A 22,473-nucleotide genomic window follows, 5' to 3' on the forward strand; every position below is an offset into this window, starting at 1 on the left:
AGAATTTCTCTAAATGGATGACTCTGTTGCTCCTCTTACATGTTGCTTTCACCTTTTAATACCACCTAAAAATGCATTGCAGTTTCTCAATTAAAACATATGATCTACTCCACTACACCATTTTTGCTTTATTATTTTTCTGGAAATTTTCTTTATCAGCTACATTTCCCCAGACTAGGAACATTTATGTTCTGAAGCCTGCAGTTTATTGGGTACCACTAAAAGGAGTAGTAGGAGTGCCTTATTTTTATGCATTTCAAAGCCAACACTCATATAACACTACTTTGAGATATTTCCTAGAAAGCCACAATGGGAATGATTAAACTCCTCTAAGCAGGGAATTGCCTTCTGTTCTGCTTTTGGTACAGCCTCTTGCTGGACTTACCAGCAGCTCCCATAAGACAAACAAGCAATAACTTCAACTCTCCAGCAGTGATATTTATAGAAAATTGACACCATGCTGCTTGATACTTCGGGGACAAGAATAATTTCACACTGCTCTAATGACACACCACAATACAAAAGTATTGTTACATTCTAACCTTTCCACTTAAATTTTACAATCACAAAAAGGAGTGGGCTGTAGCATCCCAGTGACTGTGTTTGTCCAAAAGCAAGGCAACAGTTAACAGTGCTGCCGCACAAGTGGTAATAATAAAGGTAATAACACTATTCTCCTGTCAAGCAGCCTTTCTTTGATTCTCCTGATCCAGTCTGCTTTACTGCTAATTAAAAATGTAGTTACATATCAGTTTACATCATGAAAGTAATTTCTAAAAAGTCATGAACACTTCCTCCCTAAGCAGGAGTGCAGACTTGGAATATCTGTGCAAATGCACAACACATATCACAGAATCATAGAATTACAGAGTGTCTGGGGTTGAAAAGGACCATAATGATCTTCTAGTTTCAACCCCCCTGCTATGTGCAGGGCCACCAGTCACTAGACCAGGCTGCCCAGAGCCACATCCAACCTAGCCTTGAATGCTTCCAGGGATGGGGCGTCCACAACCTCATTGGGCAACCTGTTCCAGTGCATCACCACCCTCTGAGTGAAAAACTTTGTCTAAAAATCTAACCTAAATCTCCCCTGTCTCAGTTTAAAATCATTCCCCCTTGTCCTGTCACTATCCACACTTGTAAACAGTCATTCCCTCTCCTGTTTATATGCTCCCTTCAAGTACTAAAAGGCCTCAATGAGGTCTCCATGGAGTCTTCTTTTCTCCAAGCTAAACAAGCCCAGTTCCCTCAACCTTTCTTCATAGGAGAGGTGCTCCAGCCTACTGGTCATCTTAGTGGCCCTCCTCTGGATCTGCTCCAAGAGCTTTATGTCCTTCCTGTACTCAGGGCCCCAGGCCTGGACGCAGTACTCCAGATGGGGCTTCACAAGAGCTGAGTAGAAGGGGACAATCACCTCCCTCTCCCTGCTGGCCACCCCTTTTTTAATGCAGCCCAGAACACAAATGGCTTTCCATGCTGCAAGCATGCACTGCTGGTTCATGCCCAGTTTATCATCCACCAGGACCCCCAAGTCCTTCTCCACAGGGCTGCTTTCAAAGAGTTCTTCTCCCAGTCTGTATAAATACCTGGGATCTCCCCTCATCAAGGGCAACACCTTGAACTTGGTTTTGTTGAACCTCATTAGGTTCACATGGGCCCACTTCTCCAGCTTGTCCAGGTCCAAACCAAAGTATGCCTGGATCTCCCACTCCTGTCGATTTATCACAAATGTTGAATGTAGTATGCATCAGTGCTTTAATTCAGGACAAATGTATATTTTTGTAATGATAGTTCCCATTGTCCTTCCTTTAGTTCAGGCACACAGACTCTCTTCTTTCCTGGTGGATCAAAACTGAAAGATGCACCATAACTACTACTTGACTAGACTGAAGCTGCTCTAAAGACAAACCCTTTGAAATGAATTCAACGGCTGATTGCTTCTAGAGATCCATTCCTCTAGAGTTGCTCTGTATCATTAATGGATACAGTCACTGCACCAGTCACTTGCCTGGGCTCCAAGATTTGTTCACATCACATCAGTACCAAAAAATCAAGTGATTTTCACAGTCTACCACACTCTTTATAGTAACCAGAAAAGTAAATCCCACCTCATGTAAGGCTTTGGAAAGAAAGGAGAGGAAAGAGTGGAAACAATAAAAGAAATTAGGGTGTTCCTGTCTGCTATCTCCTTGAGTATTTAGATTGGGAACCTAAGAGGATGGAGACAATACACCTCCAAAGACACTGAGGGTCAATAGTTCATTTCTTGGGAAATAAAAACAGTAAACATTTTTCAATTGGCAGCAGCATTCATCAGAATGAGCCACTGATTCTTTTCATTAGCATCAGGCATTCTGCCAGTAGGTGCAAGGATGCATTTCACAACTTGCACTTCTAGTTTATCAGGGTGTTTGGGGCAACATCCTTGTTGATTAGGTAAAGTATGGAGGACTATCAGGGAGAGTTTTTCATTTCATAGTTAACCCTCTATGTATTCAGGTTACCTATAAAAAAAAAAAAAAATTGAGGTTCATCAAATGGATGTACTTTTATAGGCCTTGAAACAATCATCTGAACTTAAAAAACTGTCTTAATGACTTTAACCAACACGCAACAGCTCTGTGGACTTTCTGTTGACTCCAGACCACCAGAAGTTGCTCTTTTCCTCTTTTTACAGGAGCAATACAGTCCTTCATGAGTTGTTTGCACTACTGCAGAATAGTCACAGCGCCTAGAAACAAGAGTTGCTGCATCTTTTCATCTTCAATCTTAACTGTAAACACAAGTAATTGCTAAGACCAACAAACCAAACTGCTTTCAATGCATCTGTAATCCAAATTTTTGTTTGTTTTTCCTGAAATATTTAAACTCCAGACTCCTACTTTCATTGATTTTCAAAACATGTTATTTTATGTGGTTACTCATGGGAAGAAGTACTAAAGTCTGGCTTCCTACATACCTCATTCCTTTCCCTCCATGTCCTAGGCCATCCTTGTATTCTCCATCTCCAAGTCCCACCAATACTCCTTTTCCAATATCTACCACTATGCCACCATATCTGCTTCAATCTCACTAGTTCCTTCTCACATCTCGTATACTGCCAGCATCGGTGTTCCCAATATCCTCAGCACAAGATGCAAATGTTTTTGATCTTATCCACTAAAGCGCTTGAACAATATACATCATTGCCCAACTCACAAACTTACCTGCTTAGCTTGCTGTCTGTGCAAGATACAACATTGTTATTGGAAGTAAAATGCTTCCTTAGTGTTTTGCAGGCTCATCCAAACAGGTAAGGGCAGCACCTGATCAACATTTCCCTTTGTGGAATGCACAATTTACAAATTTTGTCAAATTTACAAATGCACAAACATTTAGAACTTCACATTAAGACCTCTAATCCATAGGGGAATGTGTCTGAAACTAATCCATCATGCTTAAAACTTATCAGATGGCAAAGAATTAACACAGATTTCAGACTAGGCAGCAGGACTGACTACTTCCATGGGAATCAAATCAGGTCAAAACCCTTATTTGATATCAAAGTGAAACAATTAGGTAGAAGTCCATTAAAACCATCTCTTATTACTCTTATGAGGACCTGGGCTTTAAACAGATGGAGGTGCCAAAAATGTGCTAATGGCTTAATACAGACTCCAAAGTGTGAAAGGAAAAAAAAAAAAAAGACCTCTAGGACACAACTCCAGACTGCCTTGGTCTATAATTATTATTAAAAAATATCCTTTTGACTGTACAGGAAAAGGCATACTGCTTCATGGTTTTTTTTAATTATTCATATTCTTGACTTCTAAAATCTCTCATCTCTTACAAATTACTCGAGGACTTGCAAGAGAAAACCCTGAAAACATTATGCGTTCTTTGCACAGGAGGTATTTTCACAACATTTAAATGGCTTTAAAAATGAAGCGCCTTAAAATTTCAAGAAACTGTCAATAGAAAGGACTGTCATATCTCTGTTGAAGAGAAAGTCAGAATTGGGACTACAACTAGCAACTCAGTAGCCAAAGAAATCTTGTAGTATATAAACCCATTCTGAGATTACATTCAGTGGAGCTGTATTAGTTCATTATAACCATTAGCCCATAACACTCTAACGTTTAAAACCAATAAATGTAACAAAAAAAGCAAAGGTGTAAGAGGGACCTACCTATGAGATACATGCCAATCCAGTCCCCTGCATCCACTTCTTCTTTTATATCCCAGTATATCACTAGGTCCTGTGAGTGCCCAATGGAATAGTAGGAGCTGCTGACCATCAGGGTAGATCGGCTGTCTGAAGTGACAAGGTCCGTGTCACTTGTCGACCTAGGAATGGTGACTGACTCATGGGAATTGTTCCTGATGTCCATGTTATGAAACTGGTCAGGGTTATAGCTGTATCTGAGCGGCTCTTTGCACCGGCGCCGATTTTGTGAGTTCCTAGATGGCGATGCCATGGCTGCCAGGCCCAGGAACCTGTTTTGGTAAAGATTCTGTAGAGAAAAAAAGAGAGGAGTATTTGCAGTATGACTCATATTTCAGTTACGTCAAAGTTTATGGAGAGCAGCACATCAGAGGGTAAGAGAGAAGCACTTGGCAATTGACATGTGGCAGAAAAAGGTTTAGCAGGAAAAAGATATTGCTACTTCTACTCTTTAACTCTTGCCATGAAAACAAGTGCAAAAGTAAGCCGTACACCGCCAAGCCCAGCTGCAATTGGCAGTGTGTGAGGAAACCAATAGCATTTGTCTTCCTTGAAGTTAATGCACACATTTAGACACAGACATTGTGACTATCAGTCTGCTAGGCAGTCATTCTCTTTAGCACCAGGAGGTTGGCTTTCTACTTCTGACTCCTGGAGTCAGGTCCTCTTCTCAGTAATTCTAGTTACATTTGCAGAGGAATCTTTTTTAAAGCACAGTCACTACATTTGCCTGTTTGGTTTAGATAAGTTAAGTAAGAACTTTTCCTCCCTTCTTCAGACTGGAGGAGTTCATGCCCTAATCCCTCATACCAAAATAAAGATGCTTTCACTGAAGTGTAAATACAAACTGAGTGTTGCAGTGTCTTTCATTATAGATAATGCTTCTCGTGCTATTCTCTTCTCTCTATTTTATTTATTTATTTATTTAATTAATTTTAATTTTCAGTAGACTGTGAATACAATGTCTGTCCTCTCTGGTAGGGATTTAAGAATATACCTGCCAAATAATGGGAATGAAGGAGGTTGCTGCAGAGCAGTCATTGCGTTAGCAGTCAAAAAAGTATTTAAATTCCAGTCTACCCTCCTCTCTCGAGGCAAGCTGAGTACTCGCACAAAGTGCATCATGGTACATGATGAGATGTCATGCATTTATTATAAATAATACCATACATGCGCGGCTGTATGAGTGAAGTAGAACAAAGATCAGGACAAATAATTATTCCACATGTAATTGCCAGTTTTTCAGCTTTAACATGCAACTCTAACAATATCTGTGTCTGTAAAATGTGCAAGCAGACTGAAAGCACTGGTGACAGTGTACTCATACAAAAAAAAAAAAAAAAAAAAAAAAGTCTTTAAAAAAAAATTAAAGAAAGATCCTCTCTGCTCCTTGTGGAAGCAATATGATCCATCATATATACTGACCATAACAGCAACAACAACAACAAAAAAGAACAACAAAAAAAAAAGAACACAGCTACATTCTCATTTTTATTATACAGTGTACAATGTAAATTATAAAGCAGGAATACTGAATGGCCAAATGGTGATCCAACAGCACATCAGAACAGTCTTTCAGATTTTGCCTTAAAAGTGCGTGTATTATCACATTTTTATACATTGTGCCTGCCTATGATATGCCCAGTATGAACCTGTTTTAAGCTGAGGGTGTCAACATTGCCTTGTTGATCAATCTACTGCTTGTTTATTTCCTATGTTAGAGCTCATCTAGGACAGGAAGCACAAAGTGACCCAAATGGAATTTCAGTTCTATCAGCAGTGTTCAGTTATTTTTGCATTCAACATCTGAAGTAACAGATACAAAGGTCTTTCCTTTGACAATCCTCACTTGGACATACATAATAACATCATAAGATCACTAAGGCTAGAAAAGACCTCTAAGACCATCTCGTCCTATTGTCCACCTATCACCAGTACTTCCTCACTAAACCATACCCCTAAGTACAGTCTGAAGGTCTCTTGAACACCTCCAGGTGTTCAATGACTGAATGACAATGACTGAAACACCTCCCTGGACAGCCCATTCCAATGCCTGATCACTCTTTCAGAGAAGACGTTTCTCACAATGCTTGTCACTAGTTGCACCAGAGAAGAAGCTGACCCCCACCTCACCACAACCTCCTTTCCAGTAGTTGTAGAGAGCAATAAGGTCTCCCCTGAGCATCCTCTCCTCCAAACTAATAAATCCCATCTCCCTCAGTCACTCCTCATAAGGCTTGTGCTTTAGACCCCTCAATGTCTTGCTTGTAGTGAGGGGCCCAAAACCTAACACACTACTCAAGATTCAGACTTACCAGTGTTGAGTACAGGGGGACAATAACCTCCCTGTTCCTCCTGGCAACACTATTTCTGATGCAAGCCAGGATGCCATCGGATTTCTTGGCTACCTGAGAATACCACAGGCATAACACTGGTTGTGACCAAAGCCCAGAACCTGACACTTAGTCTTGTTAAACTTCATCCCACTGGCTTCAGTCCAGTGATCCAGCTTGTCCAGATCCCTTTGAAGGGCCTTCCTACCCTTGAACAGGTGATTACTTCTCCCGAATTTAGCGTCATCTGCCAGCTTACTGAGAGTGAACTCAATCCCCTTGTCCAGGTCATCAATAAAGATATTAAACAGGACAGGCCATAATACTGACTGCTGGACAACACTGTTCTTGAGCAGTCACCAGCTGGATATAACTCCATTCACCATCACAACTAAGATTATGAAAAAATGGGTAATAGAGATTTTTTTAAATTAATATCCAGTCAAAGCACAGAATTAATATAATCACTGTTGGACAACACATAGTTTCCCTACTGCTATCAGCTAAGCTAGGGTAAATTAGAATTTCCTCCAATTAATTCACTAATTAAATTTATTTTTAACATCTGAAAGAGTCCTTTTGTGTTCAGACAGTCCAGCAACAAGTATTTAGACAAAAATATCAATGTGCTAATAAAACTAACTCTGTAAAATCCTACTAAAAATGAGATTTTTTTCAGTATTATCTGTGGACAGAACCTGCCTCTTATTTACAATACTTACTCCATCTGACAAACATCAGATAAAAACAAATTTTAGAGTGCTATTCTTTCACAGAAATGCAACTCCGACCCCTAACCAGCGAAAGAAGAAAGGTGAAGTCAAAGAAAATGACAGACAAGATCTGTAAATAAAACTGATCTCAAAAAATGCATGAATAGAAAACCTGAAATCAGTAAATACTGAGAAAAACTTCAGAAATATTACTTCCATGTACTTCCATGTTTACTTCCCTTTCATACTTACAGCTCTCTGTGCCCCACTGCCGTTTGGCACTGTGCAAGCAAAGCTGTTGCTAGTGCTGCCCTTCCTCCACTGCCCCAGAAAACAGCACCCAGAAAATTCCATCTCCCAGATATCAGAATAATCTTTACAGCAAATCACTGTGAAGGACTCAGAGATGCTACATAGCTTCTACTGGAGAGCTAGAGTGCTTTCTGTGTGAGAAGGTGAGAATGTTATTATTTGGGATTATTATGCCAGAAGGACATATGATGCCTTAGCATAAAGATAGATCCCAACTCAGGGTCTGCAAGGAGCCAGCTCTATTTGCTTTTTAGAAACTTCAGAACTGCCTTTCAGATACACTGACTCACAAATAGTTACTCACTACCACTGCTTTGACAGAGCTACTCTGTCTCTGCAGGTCAGGATTGTGGTATGATAGTCTTTTACTGTCCATACAAAAGATACTGATATGACTGAAACACAGGTGGTCACTGGAGTACTAGAAAAAGAGGAAATAAGGAAATAAGGAGGTGCTATTAGTCAGCTGACAAAGGGTTCTAACTAAGGGATGTGAAGACATGCAGATGTCTGCAAGCAACCCTTAAACCAGGATTCCAAGGGCAACTTTGTATGGTGGGAAGCCTAGGATACAGCACATTCACCTGTCAGAAAGTTTAATAAGACTGTTGCTAAGTTTGACATCATGAGCAAATTGGTCATGCGCTTCCCTGTTTCCTTGTTTGTCCTCTGGAGATGAAGGTTCTCCTGATATATTTTGCAAATTACAAGTAAAAGCTTATGTGTTCTGTAAGACAGACACAGAAGTAAAAAAAAATTAGAGCAGGCTGGTGAAAGAAAAAAATGATGGCAGCAAAACTCTTAAAGTAAGTTCACTTGTATCAAGGTGGATATTGCACTAACAGAAATATAAGATAGGATCAATCTCTATTAAAGATTCAATTGGGTGGTCAATTTTAAAAATGATTTTAAAGCTCAAGCTGTAGCCCAGGTGTGAACATACAGAGTAATACCTCAATACCAAGCCAAGAAGTCAAGCAGAAAAGTAGTACTGCCTATAAGGAGGTGCAGATCTTTAACTTCAAGCTGAGCCTACCAAAAGGGCTTTCTCCACAGTCTTTTACAGGCAACTCCTGCATGATGGGAAACTCAGCTCTGTTGGGTGGAAGAGTAAAAAATTGAGAATGAATCCCTCCTTATGAAGAACCACTGGCATTTCCCATCACCACAGGCACAGTGCAGTCAATCCTGAGATTGGAGACTACTACAAAACAAAAGGATTTGGACAGCCCAGAGAACTTTTCAGGATCAGACCCTTTACTTGAGAGGCACAGGAATTACTTTTCAGAGATCCAAAGGCATTATTTAATAACATGACAGTGTTACAGGCTCCCACAAGTCTAACAAGAACCATTTCTCTGCATGGTATTACAGAGTGTACAGATGAAACTGCTGCTCTTGGGATGACTAAAATGAAGGAGGTTGCAAATATTTGAAGAGATTCATGCTCCAATAACATCAAAGAACATTTGTCTTAATATTGCACATCTTTGGCATGCTATATATATTTATGGCTATAATAAACACTAATTGGAAATCAAAGCCATTATATATCTGTAATGGGTCAAATGGACACTAATAGGTTGTTCATTTTTCCATTTCCTGACATTTGTGCATTTCCAGTCTAGCTTTACTGCTATGTTAATGCATCCTCTTCCATTTAACTCTGCTTCAGTGATGTGCAAATCATTGTGAAAATCTGAATCAAAATGAAAGAACTGGCCCTGAGGTCAGACCGGCAAGGTTTGATGCTGGTGTGTGGGATTGATTCTTCATGCAGGCGTATTAGTCACTCTGGCAAGATCTGGCAGTACAGAGCCAGAGGTACTCTTAGCATCCACAGAGTTCGTCCAGTAACTACACCCAACAATTAAGAGCAGTCCACATTTCCTGAGAGCACTTAAGCAATCTCCTGGGCACAAGCAGATGGACATGGAACTACAGGGCAATATAACCAAAGGCAGAAAACTGGAGTTCAGAAAAAGAAAAAAAAAAAAAATAATAATGCTTTTTCTCTTCTCTTTCTGGAAGAAGTACAAAAGGAGTGCTGCCCAGTGAACTCAGGAAAGCGTGCTGAAAGGCACACACATTGCATTTCCAATTAAATGATTCTAAGAATTAAGATTTGCCCCGTATAACCAAACAAGCTTCTGTGTAAAAATAGCATTTCACTGTTTTTTTGATGAAATCATTCCAAGCCTCTACAATGTAATCTGTCTCACTGGAAGCAATTAACAATAGCATTCCACAAGTGGACATGGTGATAACCCAGACAAAGTTCACAACAAAAAGCAGTGGGAAGTTTCTGCAACAGAATGCAGCAAAGAAGAAAATTAATTTATTCATTTCTCTCAAATTGTTAGCATGAAAACAGTATCGTTTTAGCAAACTGGCACAGCAAGGAATGAGAAACAGCCATTAGACTTATGCATTAGAAAAAAATGATCCAAAATTATTGCCAACATTAGTAAGAGACATTTTCAGGTATGTAACAACAGTTAGACGTGCAGCATGACACTCAAAGAGATAACTGCAAGGAAATAATAAAAGGGTCAATATAGTAACATTTTAAACCATGGTAACACTGCACAGCATCACTGTTCCTTTCACAGTACAAGATGAAAGAGAGAACATCAGAATCTGCTTACATGCTATTATCAAATACTCTGAATTGCACAGTGCTAGCTTTTGCTGGTGCTTTATGGCACATAGAACAGGAAATCAGTATTTTGGCTTGGTTTTAAATACCAGCAGAAGGCAGGGAAGTGCCACTACACTGCTAAGGGATAACACAAATGAAGCGCAGGGACTGTCTCTCTCCAGGGGAAAGATGAAGCACTCACCTGGTAGGGGAACACAGTCCCTTCCTAACAGACATCCCCGTGTCCACCAACTCCAGCTTCACCTCCACAGCTCTAGTGACTGCAATGCCAAAGACTAAACATCGTCACTTCTCATCTTTTCAAACACAACATTTGTATACAACAATCATTTCAAGTAAAAAAAAAAACACGTGATCATCATTCAGTACCAGGTAGTTTGTTTAATTTGCTATTTGAAGTGAAGAAGCACAACCTCAGCAGAGAGCTGTCCAAAAGAGTCTGTGTGTCTCACAAGAGATGATTTTTTGAAGTCCAATCACTCTTCCCACCAGATCCAGCCGGATTTCACTGGTCTCCCAGGAACTCTGTTTACTCTAAAGGAGCTCAAGAGGGAAGAGGTAAGAACAAGGAGATGGCTCTCCTCTGAAGGATGAAATTGCTTCTCTTCTATGAAATGAGCAACTGGTATTCATACTGAGAGCGCCAAGAAGCCCTAACCACCCTGCTTCAGGTTCCACACACAGTAACAAGCATTTACCTGAGGGACTTTAATAACCGGTAGCTTCATTTCTTCCAGTACATCCTCCATGCAAAACACTGCTGTCTTTAACAGCACTCACAGTGGCCCAGATTCACCCAATTCCAAATGAACACCTCAGTCACTAATTGAGGGATGCAAGCTCCTAAGACTTTCTGCATAGGCAGAAACCAGAGACAGGGCTCCTCCCAGAAAAAACTGAGACCAAACAAGGCTTTCTCTAGGATTATCCAGCTCCACCTCTCTTCACCTGTTCAGAGAGCCTGTGACTGGTGGGATCCAGGTTAAGTCAGATGGAACGGAGCGAGATCTATGTATAATCATTTTGAACTCCATAATTTTATAATGAAAGACATAAATGGCCAAGCATTCCTAAGAGGGTCAGAAAATGTGTCTTCTAAGTACATTTAGGCAGTCGAAATAGAAATCATTAGGCAGATTAAAAGCACCTACAAAAAATACGAGGGAAGGGCTACAGAGTAAATACAAGCTGTGGAGGGATATCCAGTAACATACATTTCCCAGAACTGTCAGCTACAATCAACTCTCTGCTTAGAAGTGGCCCCACATTTCCCAACTCCACAGAGAGAGCCCAAAGACTCTTCCAAAAACTTTTTGCTGAAAAAAAGTCCTAACTTCTTACAGCGTGTAACATGTCAACATCCTCTGACATCAGGGCTATAGTATATCTTCTACCCTAAGTGTTTACTAAAAAAAAAAAAAAAAGCTTGTGCTATTTTTTGTACTGCATACTGCTACCAGATAGAAGAAGAAAACAAACAAACAAACAACAAGAGAACTAAGTCAAATGCATTATATCAACAGATTGTTTGTAAAACTCACATCAAAAAAAGGTAACAATAAGAAACTAAGCCCAGATATTTTAAGTCTGTAATATTGATTAGCCCCATTTCAGACACAAGCATGAATCTCTGCACACCAAAGGTTTGTGTAGGTACATACTGAAGAAGGATTTATCATACAAAGCTTGCACCTACCATACTGTCTTCACCACCGTCACTTGCTTCTTTATGCCCACTTTGCACAACACAAAGGGATGGATCCATTCATGCGTCTCAAGGTATCCATCGCTGCCATTAGATGCAAAATCCCTACATACATCTTGAGCCCAATTCACTACAAAATGGCTAAAGACCTTCCCTCTTCTCTCCCTTGACTCTAGGCTGCCAGCAAGGTTCCTGCCTTGTCCATAGATGACTACATGTCTTTTCTGTAATCTTCTCTCTCTTCTCTAGTAATTCTCAGAGCATCTCTCCTCTTCTTCACTCCGTAACATTATCATCTTTTTCTCACTTCTAGACAGGGTGGGACAGTGATTAAGGCACTAGGTGCTGAACAGGAATAAGACAGACACTGATTTCCATATAGGGATGATGAATACAAAATAAAGGAGGGCTGGCAAGCAACTCTCTTCATTCATGGTTCCTTCCTGCTGACCACAGCTGCAGACTCCCTGCACCACAGCAAAGAGAGCATTTTAAATCTCAGTTCATTCATTGCCTGTACACTCTGTCATGATTCTAACCCCCATCTTCATTTCTTTTTAAGAGGAAAGAGTTTTGAAATGTCAGCATCTTAATCCCCTGAGGCAGAGAGGCAGGGCAGAGGCAGGTAGGTCTGAGAAGACTGCTGGGTTCTAACACCTCCATCAACCACTTCTTTGATCCACAGACAATAACAAACCAGACAGCAGCTTACTGGGCATGCCCTCAGCTCCATCTTCCATCTTTCAGTGAAGCCTGGAATATTTCCTGACATTTGGAAATCAATTGGCCACACAGATCCTGCATTATGAAATCTCCAGATGGATGCAGAAATACCTTCACTGAGTGTGCTTGATGTTGCTTCCAATCAAATTAAACTCACAACTTGCTGTATCACAAAATTTTGTGCATGGGCATATATCTGTTCACATTTTTGTGGCAGGGTCTAATTTCATTTTTTTTTTTACCCTAATTCAAATGGGTTGTGGTCCTTTGTTCTTAAGATCTCAGGAAAGCTTTCAGATAAGAAGAACGTTGGTGACAGAGACCAAAAGAAGTCATATTCTACTCACTGACAGACACATGCACATGAATGTTCCTGAAAAAGGTTCAAGCCATATCTTCATTTCACTTTAATGAGGACCTTTAGCTTGAGCTAACAGCATTTTTGATGCCATTGGTTCCTAGATAATTACAGTTTGTAAGGCTGCACTTTTAAAAATAAGTGAACAAAAATTTTTGAATTTACTTTTCTAGTAACAACCTCTCTGTCAATGAAGTGCTCTAAATCCATTGAGGATTAGCTTCCAGTGCAATGCAATGAAAGGCTAGATTTTAAATAGCATTCATAAGAACCTGTGGAATTAGGCAAATTGGAAAACTATTCAGCTATGCAGGTCATAAACTTAAGTTCTGAATGAAAGATCAACAATCACACAGCCCGTCATAGCAGTCACACTAACAATCACATCTCACTGAAATTCTTGCTGTAGGACCCAATTCCATTCTGATTAGGACCATGAAAATTGTCTAGTGTCCAATTCTTTGCACAAATCAACTGAGAGCTGTTTGGTCTCTGGCTGGTCTTTTAAAATTAATAGCACTGTCCTACAATATGCTATTCAACATAAAAGTTGACACTTAACCTGGACTTGTAAAATTGGAATGTCAGAGAGGTTAAAATTTGGCTTTTGAACAGGTAAGCAGTTCTCAAAGACTGCAAAAATTCATTTTTGTTGAAGAGCTGTGAACAGAAAAGACACTAATTTGGGAAGTTTATCACTTGTAATACATTAGATAATAGACCACATACTGAAGTTTCCAGTAGTTGTTCTCTCAATATTAGTGAAAAGTAGTTGACTACTTTGCTTTTCTAACCTCTAACTAGAAGCTGATCATTTGTATTGAAGACATTCGGATTTCATTGAGAGAGCATTCACGGAAACCAAAACAAACCAACAGTAGAATTAATGAAACTATTTTCCTGGAGTGCTATAATCTCATCACCACCAAATCTCTACCAAAATCCCATAATTTTTCTGTCCATTTCTCTGCAAAAAAAGCCACAACGCCTCAGGCAAGATCCAGATAACCCCATCAGCTGGAACCAGTGGCAGGAGGGCTCTGCCTTCCCTCCCCTGCCCAACATGGCTCTATTGCATATCCCCAGCCACCAAGATTCTGAAGAAACTCAACTATTGCACAGACAGCTACTCTGTTCTCTTCTGCTTAGAAATTAGCCAACTGCTTCAAAAGTAATTAGTTATGGGAGTGACAGACAGACAGAAAGTGCAATCATAGGAATCTTATCAGCCTGGGAAACCAGGCCATACAAATTGTAGTCTCCTCACCAGTTTAACTGATAACTCAAATAAGGGAATTTACACATGTCTGCACATCTGCAGAATCAGGTGTTGGGGTTGGTTACAAGCAGTTACAAAAATACAACAGAAGCCAAATCAAAGTGACTTTGTAGGAGCAGGATTTGACTTAAACTCTAACATAGCACTACATCCTTTCCACACGAAGTCCAATAAACTTTAATTACAAATGAAATGAAGTACATACGTATGATAAACTTCCAGCTTCATAGTAAATCTGTTGTGATTTTTTTTTTTAATATAGTGATAAAGGGGGCATCAAGCATTCAATCTTTCTTCAAGAAGTAAAGAAATACACAGAACTGAAAACTTAGTGTCATGAAGGATGAACTCACTGAAATTACAAGGTCAAAAAAAATCTCACTGACATTTTTGGTTTTTAAAATCCCACTTTGATTATAGAACATACTCAATGGTATTTGACAAAGCTTTCTCTATGTATTGTAGAATAATGCAACTAGCACTGTAAATCATTTAAAATTAAACAAATTAAACATTCATTGATTTTAATTAGTTCTGTCTCATAGAATCTCACAAACTAATGGAGATTTTCAGACAGTTTTTCTGTTGGCTTTGAAGAGACAGACCACATCTTGAGAAAAAAATTTAAATTCACAATCAAAATATTTGCACTCATCAAAGAAACAACACTGGGGTATGTCACACAAGGCAAAGCTGCAAAATACTACGGATGCAACATAGGTGTCCACTTTGGAAATTCTGAATGTATACCAACAACATATTTACCTTTTACAAAACCAAAAACAACCCACAATTATAAAGCCTTTTATTTCAAATTTTTAGAAGGCCCACATGCTTCCAGGATGCAACACAACATTTTAAGGCAGCATCACAATGTCAGAGGCACAGTGCATAGCTTGCCCCTGATGTTGTCAGGGTACCGTTCTGCAGTACAGACAACAGCTCATATACATAGGCATGGATCCCCACCAGTCATTTCAGTTGTTCTGCACAGAAACATTCCTTGGATGTTTCAGACTTTGAATCAGATCCTGACCCGGTAAGCCATTCAGGACACTTTTCTATTCCTCAGTACATGAGGTCAGAAAGCCCTGCATCTTCACAGCCCTCCAGCTGAGCGGTATAATGGAAAGAACGACAAACTTATCACCAAATTTCACTGCAAGTACTCCCCTTCTAATCAACCAAATGCTAGCTATGTTTGATTGCGTTATTTTTCAAATCATGTCTTGCTGTCTGCTGGTGCCCCCCACATCCCCCTGCAAAGCTGGCAGATAATAAATAAGAGAGAATCCTTCCTTCAATTAAACTGATACTGAAAATAGGGCTTGATGTAAACAGGAAGAGGGAATTGTGCCAGAAATTAAACTATTTCTTAATTTTTCCATTAAGACATACCTCTCATCCTAGCCAATATCTTATGCTATTCTAATTAAAGACTCTAGGAGAGCAAGGGCTCAAGTTACCCACCCACCCTGAGGCTCTGTCCAGCTGCTGCCTCTACCTGCACCCTACCTCCCAGCAGAGGGCCTGGGAGAAAGCCTAGAGCTTTCCTTCACATGTGCAGGTTGCTAAATTTGCTAAATCTTTTACTAAATCTTTGGATTTTGGTGGATCTGCTAGTTCTTCTTCCCATCAGACAAAGTTATGGAAGAGATGCAGAATTTGAAACATGAACCCTATTGGTTATCATTAGCAAAAAGTATATGCATTTTTACAGCATTAAATAAAGCATTTGCAAAATTCCTTTCTTTTGATATATGGGAAGGCTTATGGCATGAAAATAGCTTTCAGGTATGACTTCCCCTACATCCACTTTTTTATAATAAAGAAAGATTCATATAACTGGCTTTTTAGGGTTTTTGTTTTGTTTTGGTTTGGTTTTTTTGCTTAAAAGCTACACTGCAGAAGAACATTTTGAAGAGTTTCTCCATGTTGAGAACCACAGGGAGCAATTGTACACCAACAATGTTTCACTTCAGAATACTAATATATCTTTTTACCTCAGCTAATTTATCTAATTAAAAGCATAATATCCTCATGTTTTTGGGGTTTTTTTTGTTTGTTAATTTGTTTTTTAATTTTAATAAACCATTGCTTTGCATTTTAATAAAAACAAAACACTACAAAAAGGGACCAAATAGACCAAATATAATGCAAAGTGTATACAAAAGCTTATTTTTCTAAGAAATGTATCAATGTAAAATTAATTCCCTAAAATGAATTAAGTTCAAATGAAAACATTAACACGTGGTTCCTTGTCTTATTTAGAGAAAACCTTTTCTAAAAACAACAAACGTGTTGCATGAGCCAGCCACCACCTATGAGAGCACCAGCCTCTTTCCAAGACCTTATTTGGCTTGTGCCACAGTAATTTTTCTGTTGCATTTTCACCTTTTTACTTCAGTCTTCCACAGCCCATGTTGAGATTTGGGTGCTTACATTAGGTGACTAACTTTTCTGTACCACTTACATGGTTAGGGAAGAGAGAAGAGTGCTCTGAAATTCCAAGAGGAGCGTGACTGTGCTCTGCTGACTGCATACATTGGGAACAGGCATTTGAACATAGACTTGTGATAGTGCTCAGTTTCCACTTGAGGTTCGGAACAGTCCTGCACCAGGCAAGTATTCAAACTGCTAACAAATACTGGCATTTAGCTCAAATATCTATACGCAGCACAATCAAGGACTCATCCATAAGGTCAAGTATATCCATGCAGGTACATACTGTTCAATGCTATAGACCACACTGAGCATTTGTTTTAGTTTTCCTGAATTAGTCCATGCTCAGATATAGGGAACACAATTTTCTTCCCAATAATGACAAGAAAGAAGAAAAAAGAACAGCTGCAAGTTTGATTCGATGTGTTTTCCATGCAGGGAGAAAAAACAGAGGAGGGAAGGCAAGGAACTGGGGACCAACTCTTTCATTTTTGTTTTTAAGCATTTTTTTCCCCTCTAGATATAGGAGAGATTGGTAGAAACTGAGACAAAGCTGCAGATTCAGTTAAACTTCCATAAAAAGTTCTGTGATGTGTCAAATATACAGCCAGACCTTTGTGACGTGAGCCTGTGGGCTGCATCAATCAGACAAGGCTCAGCATAGCTGTGCTCAGACAGGGCACAAGAGAGAGAAAACACAACAGCCAGATGAAAGCACTGTAGCAAGTAGTCAAATTGTTTTCTTCCTGTTGTGACTTAGTGCAATATCTTCAGCTACCTAATTCCATCAGGATTATTGGTAGGAGGTGTCTAATAAAACCTCCAGGATTTCCTTTGTGCTGTATGTAAGGGCACACATTTGTCACAATATGTAAGTAGCAGTGAGCACTGCACTTCTTAAAAACTTAGGAAAGTTCATCACCGCAGATAAGCTTGCAAACACTACAACACAGATCCTTCTGGTGCCCAAGCGAGAAAAAACATTTTGCTCTTATAATTTTCAAAGGTAAAATGCAATCTGTTTTATTAACAGAACTATTTTTTAATCCTTTCTGCTATTAAAGGTGTCCTTCAGTTGTATCTTTGTGGACATTTACTGGAGATGACTTACTGCAATGTCCACCTCTTGAGAGTAGATAAACCTTCAGAGAGTAGAATGTGGTGGATAATCCACATTAGCTCCCTAAGCAATGTGACCTGTGACCTTAGATATTAACAAACACCAGGGAGCCTGCCATGCTGACACTGAGAAAAAAACAACACAGAGCGGGATGAAAGCCCCATGGCCAAAACTCTGATCACCCTGCAGGGCTGGGGACTTGATGATACTGTTAGGACTGATGAACTATCCTGTTGTTGCCCTGAGCAGTTTTCCACCCTTCTGTCAAAAAATATCCTATATTCTCTGAGCAAACTTTCCAAAACAAAGGTATGTTTGTCTAGAATCACTCAAGCTACACCTGAAACTAAGAAAATAGTATAAAAAATGGCTTAAGAGAGGAAAAATGGGAGGGAAGACATAATTGCAAAACAACGCTGACTTCTGGGATCATTCAACAACCTGAGCTTCTCTTCCACATCCATTGGAATGCCAACTGAATAAGATTTGCCCACCCAGTTATACAAAGTACTTCCCTGGGAAACTTAGAATTCTCCATAGAGTTGTTCCACGTTGCAGTCAGACATGTTATTCATGTTGTTGGTTAATCTCACATGCATTTATCACCAGAAATTCAAAAGAATCTCTAATCTGTTGCTTTAATAAACCGCATTGTTGCCATGAGACTTCTCGTTGGGCCCAGCCAAATTTCTTAGGAGTCATTATGAGAGCTCACCTTGAATACTGCTAGATGAATTAGGCAGTGTGCTGTTGGTGAACCTATAATTGTGGCAGTCAATATATTGAATATGACTGGACTTTCAGTGTCACATTGGGCATCACTTAGAATTGAAGCACAGCCATCCCCAACCCTATATCTGAGGACAAGATGGAATGCAAAGGGGGTTTATCTTCTGCCAAACCTCTTCGCCCTTTTCAAGCAACACTCTTTACTTAGGAAAGAACACACTATCCTACAACAAACAAAATCTTCTCTTTCAGGGGGATATTTTATTTAAATTTTGGACAGCAGCCAAATTGAAATCCTGTTTTCTTTTCTTTTGTTTTTTCTTGTTGGAGTCATGGAACAAAACTGCTAAACCCTCTTGATATGTACTTACATCATGCAGTAATTTAGGAATTCATATTATTGGCACATGAAGTGTCAGCTGGTGAATAGTTTTCAGAAGCTACAACATCCAAGTATTCCTTTTCACCAAAAGTAGTGTTCTTTCCATGACACTCCAACACACCTTGAGATGTATAGCACATACTTCTGGGAAAACTTAGATGTACATGTGTGCAATATGACCAAGTTTACAGCTTGACAGAGAGGTGAAAGGAGGAGTGCTGTTGAACACTCTCACAAAAATTCACGGTTGTTGTCAAGGTCTTTTACAACCTGGGTAATTCTATAATTCTATGTCTCTATGTGGCCGCAAGTATTTCCCCAGCAATAACAGTACTGCTTAAGTTGTACAGAGGCAAAAAAGCCAGTGCCAGGAACTCTCACTTAGCTACTACACAATGCAAAATTCAACATAAAAAGGATACATCCTCGTGAAAACGGAAGAATGTAAGGTCCTATTACATACATGGCTGTTCACAGAATGCCTATTCTTCATAGAATTAAGGTTATTTGGTGGATTAGTAACAAAGAAAAATGCAAAAGCAAACATACAAACAAAAATCCCAATAATAACAACATTTCAGTGACAGATATAACACTTGATAGGCTTTAATGCACATTCTGCCTCTCCTTGATAATGCATGGCAATTTAGAAAACTAAGCTGTGCAGGAAGATGCATACAGCAGCAGTGGTTTTTTTATGCATGCAGATCATCTCATAGGTCCCATAGAAGTGGCCAGTGACAGTCAGACATTCCTGCAGCTCACACATTAGTGTCTGCTGTGATGGTCGATTTGTGTCTTGATGACTCCAAATTAATTCATGGTTAAAAGCTGTAGCTTTCAGGAAATGCCTTGTGAAGGTGACTGGTTGATGCATTCTGTGCTTTGCCTGTGCATAAACACGTGCAACGAAAACGTTACAGCTGCCTGCTGCTCCCAGGATCTCCTTGCTAGGATCTTAAGACAATTACCATGTCTTGAGTGAATTATTGGGCACGCCACGTAAAACACAAAACTAAAACAACACTGATATCAGATGGTTACTTAAGTTCAGAAACAAAACAGAAACAAAACAGAAACAAAAGATTACTTCAAATGAAGTTTGGTTCGACATGTTATTGAAAAGATGCTCAAATTAGCTGAACTGCTTCATTTTATCTTAAACATGGGCGAGGGGCAGCTGCAGTGAGCTCTGAGCCTTGGCACATTCCATTATGAATGACAGTGAATTTATAATGGAATGGTATGGATGGGTTTTATAATCAGAAAAACACACTGACCTTAACACTACACAGGTGGAGCAGCATAATGACCCGCCAATTGTAAGCGCATCAATTCCTGGGGAAAAGTTCAATGAGGTTAACTCAGCATGTATCCCATAACCAACATAAGTGACATTTAAAAACATTGTTTTTCTACCCAAACTGTCTTTTATTAATCAACTTGATTCACTGTTTGGCAGTGAGTATATCTTCACCACAGCAACAGCATACGATATTCTTCAGTACACCAGGATGTCATCATGCACTTCAACACCAAAATACACACCATTAAAAAATAAGAACAGGATTTTCTACAGTGAATTTTGCAGACTGTACAGGATTAGTTACCATATTCATTTAACTCAAGAACATCCAAAAGAGAGCAAGAAGCAGCAGCCTGGGTATAACAAAAGACACCATTAGTGGATTTTCAGCTTCATCATAAAATTCGCACATTGAGGAAGCTTAGATAGGTGGCAGTCAACTTGCGTTCCTGTTTCCCATCAATTCATTTATATTCTCGTATATCTGCAAAGGAAGTTAATTTCTATGTGACATACTTGAGCAGATGCAGGATCCAATATAATTTTAGTAGTTCAAGATCAGACCACAAAATAGCAAGTGAACCTCTACTTCTCTAATTAACCTCAACTAGCACTTTAAAACCTTACACAGTACAAAACTGTACAGTGAAAAGTGACAGAACAAGGAAACTCCAGTCTGAATCAGGGAAGCTGATAGCAAGGAAAGAAAGCTCTTGAAACATGCAATAATAAATAATCTCAATATAAAAAAATGTGAAAGTAGTCCACAATTCATCTCCAGGAGCATTTACAGTCCCTATTTTCAGTTAGTTCTCTCGGGTTATCTTCTGTGACTGAGTACTCTGACATTCTACAGTTTAGTAGCTACACTAGCAGAGAAAGATCCTCACTAAGAAGATGCTCAAATACTCCATGTTTCAGAGAACCAAGGAACCACATAGGCTGGAAAAGACCTTCAGATCACTAGGTCCAACCATCAACTTGACCTTCCAAGTCCCATAACTAACCATGTCCCTTAGCTCCATGTCCAAGTCTCCTAAATGCCTGCAGGGATGGGAACTCCACCACTGCCCTGGGCAGCCAGTCCACCATACCTATGAAGAAATTCTTCCCAGTGTCCATTTAGATCTCCCCTGATACAAGTGGAGCATTGCCTTATCACTTATCACATGAGAAAAGAGGCTAGCACACTATCACCCCACTCTAAAATTCATTCTCATCAGCAGTTTCCACTGTGTACTCAACAACAGATCTGTCAAGACAGATGTTGTCTTATAACAACACGATCAAAACCACTAAGACTGTTAATTGAACAAAAGTACAGTGAAAAGAGAAAGGAAAGGTAGGATGCCTAGGTATACTATTCAAAAACATTCTGTTCAAAAAAGGTTTATAAAATAAAACATTGCCAATTAGATTTTCAGAATACATAAGGGATGTGAAATAAAACAAAGTAAAAGTGCATGTTGTGTTTTCATCTCCCTTTACTCTTCAAAAGACACTAAATCTCATGGACATAATCAATTTTATTTCCATACTTACAAACTACCTACAATTTGGTCACTTGTGCTTAGATAAAGTGTATTTACATTGGAAATACAAAGGCCCCTCTGAAAGTAATGCCTTCTATTTTATTATGTTACTCCCTTATGTCAGAGGCAGATGTTGGTGGTATGGCAGTAGGGGATTGAGCCTTCCCACCAATACTCTATTACATCTTGTTGCTGTGTGACAGATGGCAGCAGAGGGGCAGTCTGACAAAATAGCATCTGACATGGAAGTGTGTGCAAAACAAAGGCATATCACTGAATTTCTCAATGCAGAAAAAATTACACCCACTGATTTTCATGGACATTTGCTGTTATGGAGACCAAAGAGAGGGAAGTAATGGGCAGTGCATTTCAGCAGTGGTGACATCAACAGCAGATCACCTCCTCTGTTGCAGATTTTTACGAGATCAGTATGCAGGCTCTTGCTCACCATTAGCAAAAATACAGAGCTAATGGTGGTGACAATGTTGAAAAAAAAAGGTGTCTCAGCCAGGATAAAGATGCTGGAGGACTGGATACTGAAGAACAGAAGAGCTGCGCTTGTGTGTGTGGCAGAACCACTTGCAGCCTGAGCAACCATTCATTTCCTGGCTGAGAACAATGCAGATCTCCAACAAAGCCACTCCTGTGTCCTGAGGTTAAGTAGTTTCTTCTG

The 22,473-nt window shown here is 39.5% G+C and overlaps 1 protein-coding gene across 13 annotated transcripts in view; it reads right to left on the bottom strand.

Annotated features, from left to right (window-relative positions):
- The window catches only part of HECW1 (HECT, C2 and WW domain containing E3 ubiquitin protein ligase 1), a 233,504-nt gene that overhangs the window by 153,254 nt on the left and 57,777 nt on the right, over positions 1 to 22,473 (bottom strand). For 7 of the 13 annotated variants that reach the window (XM_072330281.1, XM_072330278.1, XM_072330273.1 and 4 more), the window contains exon 2: positions 4,169 to 4,493. In XM_072330281.1, the coding sequence (XP_072186382.1) occupies positions 4,169 to 4,493 (325 nt within the window). Of the gene's footprint in view, positions 1 to 4,168; positions 4,494 to 20,242; positions 20,301 to 22,473 lie in introns of all 13 variants that reach the window. The other 6 variants (XM_072330283.1, XM_072330275.1, XM_072330282.1 and 3 more) reach the window with 1 other exon arrangement.

Source organism: Excalfactoria chinensis, chromosome 2 (genome assembly GCF_039878825.1).
Source record: "Excalfactoria chinensis isolate bCotChi1 chromosome 2, bCotChi1.hap2, whole genome shotgun sequence".
NCBI classification, from domain to species: Eukaryota; Metazoa; Chordata; class Aves; order Galliformes; family Phasianidae; genus Excalfactoria; species Excalfactoria chinensis.